The 9,429-nt window shown below is 33.9% G+C and overlaps 1 protein-coding gene across 1 annotated transcript; it reads right to left on the bottom strand.

Moving 5' to 3' along the window:
• Window positions 1-644: 644 nt before the first annotated feature.
• LOC147501869 (uncharacterized) lies at window positions 645-6,311 on the bottom strand. Its single transcript, XM_086604403.1, has 6 exons — window positions 6,177-6,311; window positions 5,940-6,081; window positions 3,232-3,399; window positions 2,679-2,737; window positions 2,385-2,595; window positions 645-688 (listed from the first exon to the last, which is right to left on the bottom strand). The coding sequence occupies exons 3-6, from the start codon at window positions 3,335-3,337 to the stop codon at window positions 645-647; spliced, it is 420 nt and encodes a 139-aa protein (XP_086460529.1). The 5' UTR covers window positions 3,338-3,399; window positions 5,940-6,081; window positions 6,177-6,311.
• Between the last annotated feature and the right edge of the window lie 3,118 nt (window positions 6,312-9,429).

The raw sequence follows: 9,429 nt of genomic DNA, 5'->3' as shown, positions 1-9,429 counted from the left end.
AATTTTTATTGCGCAGTCTTCATTTCAGTATGTCCCCAATAATTAGCACTGGACACCAAATTGACAATAGAAACTATGTTTACATAGAACTATAAAATATTTAATTTGAAAGATTTCTCTTAGTAGAATTTGAAACGCTAGAAAGAAATAGAGAGCAATATATAGAGCCAATCCCTTCAAATTGAATGGATATCTAATCTATTTCTTTGTGAAAACCTACATCTAGAAAGCTCAATTTGTAGTGCATTATAATAATTTAAACCGGAATAATTTAGGCTCTAAAACAACAATGAAAACCATATAAAGATAAAAACCACTATACTTCAATTGTGCAATAACGGAAAATGCACCATGTTTCGTAACTTTACATGCAATGCTATATAAAGAAGATTTCCTTCTAGATATGGATTTTGGAAGAGTTAAATCTTTTTTTTTTGGTGGCATCAAGATGCAGAGCAATATACTCACCTAGTTATTGACAGTGGCTCTCACCTTAGTAAGTCAGTAGCATTCAAATAAAAGATACAAATGGTTGTGTACATGTTGATCTAAACTTAAAGATGGAATTACAGTGAAAATTGCATATAATCGGTAGCCCATCATAAAAAATTGAAAATGAAATAAGAAACAGGGTCCTCAGTCACTTACCCCAGCAATAGGATGAAATTTTCTCTTCTAGTTTTGTTCTCTGCAAACCAAAAGCATTGTTACCAATTCACTATTTCATTTTTTGCCGTACATGCAACCAATTTCATAAACCGGAAGAAACAAAATAAGGAAAAATTGAAAAAAAATAAATAAATGAAAACATAAGATAAAAATCGTAACACTAAATAAGAAAAAAAATAATAAAAGGAGGAAAAGGACAAAAGCAAGGGGGAGAAGGAAAAAGGAACCCGGGATCTTCTCTTTATAAGAATTGCAATAGATAGTTAATGGGTATCAGTGTGAATGGGTGTGAGAAAGCGAATCCAAACCCTCCACACCAACTATCTAAGAAATTTTAATGTTAAACCAAAATAAGGAATTGAACATATGCAAACACAATGAAAAGGAAATAAATTGTATCATACCATGGTTACGTTATGTTTTCGATTCGAAAATAATTTTATTTGGGTCACAAACCTCACCAAGAGAATCATATCATAGTAATTAAATAAATGAAAAGACTAACGTGAACCCAATTATTACTTTAATCACAAAAAAAAAATACAATACGTTGCAGAAAACAAAAATTACAGCAAAATGACAATCATTAGAAAAGTTGTTTGCACTCTTTGAGTTTTGAAAATCATAAGTGATTTATAAAAGGTTAATCACATAGCGTTCATTCCCACTTCCTCACAACTTTCCATATATATTGAATCTCATAATTGTGGCACAACATGGGTACATACCCATTTCTGATAACCCAGAGAGAGAGAGTACATACCGTTTCATTCCTTTGAGAGAAAGCTATGAATGATTTTCGATTCTGAACAAATAACCATCAACAACCACTCTATGGATGATTTTCGAAAACCAAAGTTTCACACATAAAAAAAAAAAAAACACACACACACACACACACACACACACACACGTACCAGATAGATCATAAATTTTAACGATAATTGCTTTTTTCTTTGTCGTTAAGAATATGAAGTCCAACACTAGGAGCATTAAGCTAAACGGCAGTCTCCTAACCCCATTTTTGTAACTGCATGGCTAAAGTCATTGACACATTCTACATATACTTTGCGTGTAGTCCACCTCACAATATTGCTCATTTGAGTGTGCAGACAATGTCTAAAACCTAGAGTGTACATACTAACCTAAAACTCAAGAGAAGACAATGAAACATAGAGTGCACAGGGAAGACAATGCAACATTTTTTTTAATAAAAAAAAAACATATATTATATATATATATATATATATATATATATATATATATATATATATATATATATATATATATATATATATATATAATTTTAAGAACGGAACCTAAGAGATACATGGGGACTTCTTGGATATTGGAGACACATTGCAATGCCCAAATTCAACCACTAACATACAAAGCAACCAAATATTCTGAAATGATGTCCTCTACATAAAGACTATTCTATAGAAAAAAAAAAAAGCACCTGAAACTTCAATATTAATCATCAAACATGACATCAGTGATTGGCCTCTTCCTTAAGTAAGCAGTTTGGATGGTCACAAAGGTTACTGAGATCATGCATTGCCATCGAAAAGGTCTAAAATAGTTTATGCAATGGTTCTAAAGTAATGAAAACAATGTTGAACATATTAATTTTGGGGCCAATAGAGTTCAACCCAAAAACAATCATTAGAATTAGAAGGCAATAAAAGTACTGAAAATACCTAAATCATCCTTACCAATTATCAAAAGCTTTGTAGACCGTTCGTATGATAAGGGGGTAGAGTATGGCTCGCCAACAGTGGTTGTAGGTAAAAAATCCAACCCCATAAGCCTGGCTACAACCCCAAGAGCCTTTACTCCATTTCCTTCATCGTTGGTCATTGAAGAAGAACAACTGTAATCACTGCTTCCTTTTATACTTGATATTCCAATATCATCTTCATCAATCTAAAACAGTAAACAGTAACAAACTTAAGCATAATATGAAAATATTATCAAGTGCAGAAACTCAATGATGCAAAAATGTTCACCTGATGGAACTCTGTCACCTGCAAATTAACACTACTTCTCTTTCCTTGGTTTGATCCTTCTACATGAGAGTAACAAAAATCCATTAAAGTCAAGATATTTTCAATAGTTTCATGGGGTTAAAAATCTTAAAGTAAACGATAAGGTTTGGCACGAAATAGTTTTTCATACAAAAATAAAAACGTTATATACTTATATCTTTTAATTTAGTCCGAGTTCTAAAGACATGCATATTATTTCTTTTGATTCTTGAAGGATCCGAATATTTAAAAGTTATTGAAAATTTCAAATCTTCATGGATAATTGTTCGAACTTTTGAGATTTACAATAATGTAAAGGGTTTTGGAGATCTTTTTTCTTTTGATTCTTGAAGGACACCCATTATAAAAACATTTTTTCGGACAATTATAAAACATTTAATTCGTTCTATGTTAATAATTGTCAAAATTGTTTGCATGCTGATGAACACATGACAATTACATCACATTAGGTAAACAATGATGATATGAGAAGATATAGTAAGCATTAACTCGGAACTTTATACAACAAAGTTACCTGGAAAATCAGACTTATTGGAGAACAACTTCTTCCACAACTTTCTATTCCAATCAAATAACTGAAGGAAACCTCCACTTCCACTTTTTGTACCTTGTTTCTCCATCCAAATTTATCATGCAGCGAAAACATATAACTTAACACATAAATAGTCTACACATATTCAACCTGCATTCGGGTCAAAAGAAGATTACTTCATATATTCAGACATCAGCCAACACAATATTTATGTACGTTCATCTCTTTCTTCCCAAATCTAACAATGTACTATATAAACTTTAAATTCAATTAGCTTGAACCACACAAAAAAAAACAAAAACTTGTAAACACTGTCCACATTTTCCAAAATGCTTTTAAGCTATTTATGGCTTGAGAAAAAGCTTATGAAGTTGCAATCTAAGAGATTTGTGAATTGTGATACCCAAACAAATCAATGAGACATGAAAAAATTTCAACTCAACAGTTCTGTATTTCTGTGATACCCAAATGTTAGCTAAATAAAATAAATCAGTAGTTTTATTGAATCAAAACATAAACCATTTAAAATTTGGGAAAAAATAACAATGGAGGCAAAAGAAGAAAGTCTGGTAGAAGCTTTACCTGATATGCATGCATTGGGTTTGAATCATGGTGTGATAGATATCAGAAGTGGAATTGAGCAGAACTGGAGTTGGAATTGAGCAGAACTGGAGTTGGAATTGAGCAAAATTGGAGTGGACAGAGAGAAAGAAAATGAAAATAGATGGGAAGTTGGAGAGTGGGTGTTGGAGAAACCCAAACGACGGTATTAATTTTTTTTTTAATTGGAGAGAGGACGTATAGAGATAGAAAGTTACTTGGAGAACCGAAGGGTTTATTGGAATAAAGAAAGGGCAGGTTTATTGGAACCGAATTGATTGTGCTAATTAATTGCTCATTAATTCTTTTCTAATCTAAACTCGATGAAAAGTCTAATTAATGTGTTAAGATTTTGTGAAAGCTAAGTACAGAAGATCAAGTCACTTGACTCGTGCCTTTCTGTTAAGAATGCTCACTTTGTACTAAGCCTTAAACTTTACCCAGATTAGCCAGATAGGAACATGAAGTAGCCCATGTCTATACTGTTACTTTATAAGGTTGTAAAGGTATAAGGTCCAACTACTTCCCCACCATACAACCCATGTCTGTACGGTTAATGTATATGATTTTGTTTTCTAGTATAGTGAACAACTTGCTATGTAAGAGAAAATATTTGAACATTGCAAATCATTAAACTACTGTTGTAATGAAAGTATGAAACTCACTCATACATAAATTTCTATATCTTATTAGGAAAAATCTTATTGCTAAAGTCAGCAGAATTTTGAACCAAAAAAAAAAAAAAAAAAAAAAAAAAAAAAAAAATCTTAGAATTACAAAGGAGTACATGGACTTCCTTATAGATTAGTTTCCTACGTTCTTTACTTCCCCACAGTGTATACCTAAAACACTGAATATCACTAATATAATAGCACACGTTAGAAACATGAGATTTCCCTCAATTCATCACATACGATATTTGCAAAACATATCCTCAACAATTAATTGGTTAGACTTTAGAAGTGGATTGGCCTGAAGATTTGGTTGTTAAGGTAAGACCTAAGCAAGTCCAAGTAAAGCCAAATAAAACTTAGTCAGGCAACAACATTGAAACAAAATACGAATCAAGTAAGCCCAAAACATCACAGAGTAGCTTTCTAACAGCAAAGTGTCACACCATCATTAATGCCATTGTCAAGGTACACATGTGATCAGCTTCAACCTTAACCTAAATTCACAACAACCATGTTCTAATAAACCTTAGCCATATCTAGCTTAAGAATCCAATGGCAGTGATAACTCTTTCCATTATGGCACTCATTATTGTCTAGGTAGCTTCCCTTCTCCCTTAACATCATTTTCCCTTCAATTCAAAGCACTTAACCATGACTCCAAACCTAGCTCCAATACCAAATTTTAAAAATCAACCAACAACAGAAATAGGTACAACCTTCAAACCCTCAAGAATTTGCATTCAAACCCATCATCAAGAATATATAAGGAAGCCAAAGATCCAGGGCTCCCATGTTTGAGTTGCACATATAAGAAACAAATTAACAAATCAACGCTTGAGGGGATTGTTGCAAACAATCATTTATGTATAGAAATCCAAGTAGTCAAAAGCCAAAAAATGGGTGTAAAATATAGACTGGAAAAATTAATATATGGTTAAATCTTGGCAAAATTTAGGGCTTTACTGGGAGCAATCACAATATGATATACTGCAACCTTTTCATCAAGGGCAGTTCACTCTTATGTAGTTTGATATAATATTTTACTGTGTAGTGTGAGAATAATAAAGTACCATGGTAAGGGAAACACTTCAAATCAAAACCCAAATAGCAAAGACATAACGCACCATAAATTCAGGGGACAGAGAACTTAAAATGCTTTTAACATTTAGCGTGAATTATTAATGTCGGGTTCGCTAATGGGATAAAGAGTTTACATGATCTGATACAACTAATTGAAGAAAACAAAACTTAAAGCTTAAAACTTTAATTGTTTGAAATTCCAGTTTCCAAAAGAAATGCAAATATAAAAATAGAGACGTTGAAAGAAAGTGCAAAGATTTAAAACATGCAATACTCATGGCATGTAGTAAACTATACCCATGCAAAGAAAGAGCCTAGCACGAAAAGATTGCTTACCTCGTAAACATGATTGTTGGGAGCGAAAGACACGTTGGGGAGAGATGGTGATTGAGGGTACGCAACCTATCGTCACTGACTCATTGTAGTCCCCAACCTCAAACAGAGAGGAAGATCAAAGAGATGCGAGGATTTCAAAATTCTGCATGTGGACAATGAAATTACGCATAAAATCTATTGTAACTCACCTAAATGGGTTACCAAGACGATAAAAACCTTATAGATAGGGGATTGTACCTCAAGTATAAGTGTCCTTGCATAGTTGGATGTACTTGTTTCCTAAAGAGTCTTAGTTAAACTTCGTTTAAACGCACACCTGGACATAACGCAGCTACATAGCAATTTTAGGTGAGAAGAAATTTGGAGTTATTTAAAATCGAAGTTTAACAAAAAAAAAAAAAAAAAACTGATGTATTAGGAGTATTCTCTGTAAATATTAGTCGCTTCAAGCGTTCCCTTTGTTGAACCCGTGTTGAAGTATTAGGAGTAGTAGAACACTTCACGAAGGCTACGTCGCTGCTATAACTCTGTCAAACGGCAACACAATATTACCACATAACGCTTCTTAATAATGGTTAGTCCCAAATTGGACAATGTAATTGAAAAGCACGTTATAACATGAAGTTAGGAATAACAATGCCATCTTTTCAAGTAATAGCCTAAATAAAGTTGCTACCATCAACTTACCACAAAATGGGAAGTACCACTTCCAGTGACAGAAGCAAAGCTAACTCCAGTGGCAAAGTCTTCTATACCATAAGCTGATCCAAATAAGTAGGTATAAATGGTTTGATGCCAGATGTGTATATGCAGGTACACGAAATCAGTACCTAGCCTTCTATAACAAAACCTTCCAGTTGCCTTCCCGCTGAAGGATCTACCCAAATGAAAATCAAAATAAAAAATTGCAACTTATTTAAACAAAAATATAGAAAAAAGGGAAAAATATGGAATCGAGTAGATACCTAAAGATACCCAGCTTTTAATATTATTTACCCATAAGATTAAATACACAAACAAAGAAAGAAGAAGATCACGAGGAGTTAATACACATTTGAAAATGTTAAGTCCACTGTTGATGTTAATGTTAAGTCCACGGGTGGGAATTGCTTTTTAATTTGTAGACAATGACAATGAGCAAATGAGTGATGAAACAAAGGAAGGAGATGAGTGAAATAGAAGGTATAACGAATTAAATAAGAAACTCTAAGGTTGGCCAACGACTCTGGATTAGACAAAAACACAGGCTTTGATGCATTGTTACAACCCAAAATATTCAAAAAAAAAAAAAAAAAAATCCCAAATTACACAGTTACACACTTACATCATTGCAAATCTAAGTGTTCTTGCGACATCTCACTTACACAGTTACGCCCAAATAACAAAAATTGAAACCATTATTCCTATTTCTGGAAAAACAAAAGATTCATACCCGCCTTACTTGATATTCCAGCTTTGCATTTTTCTTGAGCAAATTGTGCAAGAGTTAACCTGCAAAACCGTAATCGTAAAAAGCAACAGCCCAAGTGAGAGGGAGAGTGAGTAGATGGAGGGGCAGTAAGAGGGAGATGGAGAACGAAGAGTTTAGTCTGAATTGGTGGGAAGTCCAGCGGGCTTTGCTTGGGTTTTTTGTCAGCAAAATTAAATTCTAACTCATTGTACTCAAGGGAGAACGAACCGTTTTCATGTTTCCATTTTTTTTATTCTCATTTAATTTTAGTTTAAAACTGCTAATTAATTAATTTCTAATAATCTGCGTTTAAGACTGCTAATTAATTAATTTCTAATAATCTCTCTCATATTGCGGCGCATTGGGGACCCTCGATTTATACCCCTGAAATTGAATCCCACCAGCGAAAGAAAACGAGTTGTTTTGTTAAGTTTGCAGTTTAGAGCTCTTGAGAGTAAAAGTTGCCACTAATATCCATAGGATTTCAGCCTATAAATAAGTGTGCAAATTGTATTCCCACAAATCGAAGTATCAACACGGCCTATATTATGATACAGAATCATGCACTCATGCTCACTATGTATGATGGTTCTCATCAGTTCTCACTCACCATTGACCACCACAGGCTTTAAGTGTGGATGGTGGGAAGCTATAAAGACTCCTCATAAGCAATCATGCTACCTACTGTTCATGAACAGCTAAAAAAATATTGGTGTGATACCGTTGTCATACTCATGGTAGCACTTGTTAGGTGAATTTCACAGTTCAGCATGCACAGAACAATAATATACTACATTTTGCTTTGTGCACCTTGGTACTTGGTAGCAATTGGAGATGTTACGTACTGTGCAACCACCTTGGCTTTCATTCTGAATGTTGTTAATCCAAATATGAACAGTATGAACCGCACATCTTTTATTTACCTAAAGGGCAAGTCATCTTTGTCCATTTTTTAGCTGCACCTGATACTCAATTATATCTAATATTCGCAAACGTTTATGGACATTGGGCCCAATTGATGCCTTTCCTATTAGAACTACACCTGCCAATAATGGCTTATGAGTCATGTGGGTGCCTAGTTGATTATTGGCTTGAGCACTTCAAAGACAATTGACAACTGAGCCTCCCACCTCACTAGGTACACGATTTTCCCTACAACAAATCATGTTGGTCAAGTGCCTAACCCCCTTAACTCATAAAGTCCTGGCCCAACAACAGTCTTTCCATGCATTTCCAAAGCCTATATAATGTGGCCCATCAGCTTCATTGGCAGTATGGAAGTACTATGGACTGTCAAACTCTCGAGTCTTGAGTATGCCTAAAACAATTCAGCTCTTATTCATTCTTCATGAGTCCACTGTTCTACTCTACAGTTTAATCAAAGAGTCATTTGAAATAGTATACACTCAGATATTTAGATTTATGAATTACTTTTACAACGATTAAAGCATATATTGTTGGATCGAAAGGGCGTCACAGTGGTAGCATTTTATGTCCACAAACAGATGAAGGTCAAGACTGGGCTCCTTTAGTAAAACTAAACAATTCTAAAATCAAACACTTGAAAATAATTTATGTGTAAACTTTAAAGAAGAAAGAGAAAGGAGTAAGTTAAGTGATTACCGTTGGTGATGAAGAATAAGTGAATCAGTACCCGGAGATTAACATAGCCAGTAAGTTGCAAATTTCTCTCACCATTTTTTTTTTTTTTTCTAGCTCCACAATGGACTGAGTCTCAAATATGTGTATTCTCTCTCACCCTGTGACTCAAAGAGAGAAATGAGGCAGAGGTTGCATGGTTTGGTTTTTTAGTGGAAAAGGTTAAGTTTTAAATATAATTTGGGTATCACATTCTATCTTCTATGAGGTACCTACCACCCTTCGGAGACAAAAGGGATAGCGAAAGATTATAGTTCAAATTATTAACAATATAACCCATACAGGTGCATACATGGTTAACTCTCACCCACTTCAAATTTAAGTGTTGTATCTGTATTTGTCTGGGTTGAGTGGCAGAGAAGAAGATAATTAAACAGGGTA

Source organism: Coptis chinensis, chromosome 4, assembly GCF_015680905.1.
Source record: "Coptis chinensis isolate HL-2020 chromosome 4, ASM1568090v1, whole genome shotgun sequence".
Taxonomy (NCBI): domain Eukaryota; kingdom Viridiplantae; phylum Streptophyta; class Magnoliopsida; order Ranunculales; family Ranunculaceae; genus Coptis; species Coptis chinensis.
This window is presented reverse-complemented; position numbering and strand designations above follow the sequence as displayed.

Excerpts from the sequence above, each read along its gene's own strand:
- LOC147501869 (XM_086604403.1), bottom strand. The coding sequence starts at position 3,337 with ATGGAGAAACAAGGTACAAAAAGTGGAAGTGGAGGTTTCCTTCAGTTA. Across the intron at positions 2,738-3,231 it reads CAATAAGTCTGATTTTCCAG|AAGGATCAAACCAAGGAAAG; the intron begins GTAACTTTGTTG and ends ACTCTCATGTAG. Across the intron at positions 689-2,384 it reads TACAAAGCTTTTGATAATTG|AGAACAAAACTAGAAGAGAA; the intron begins GTAAGGATGATT and ends TTTGGTTTGCAG.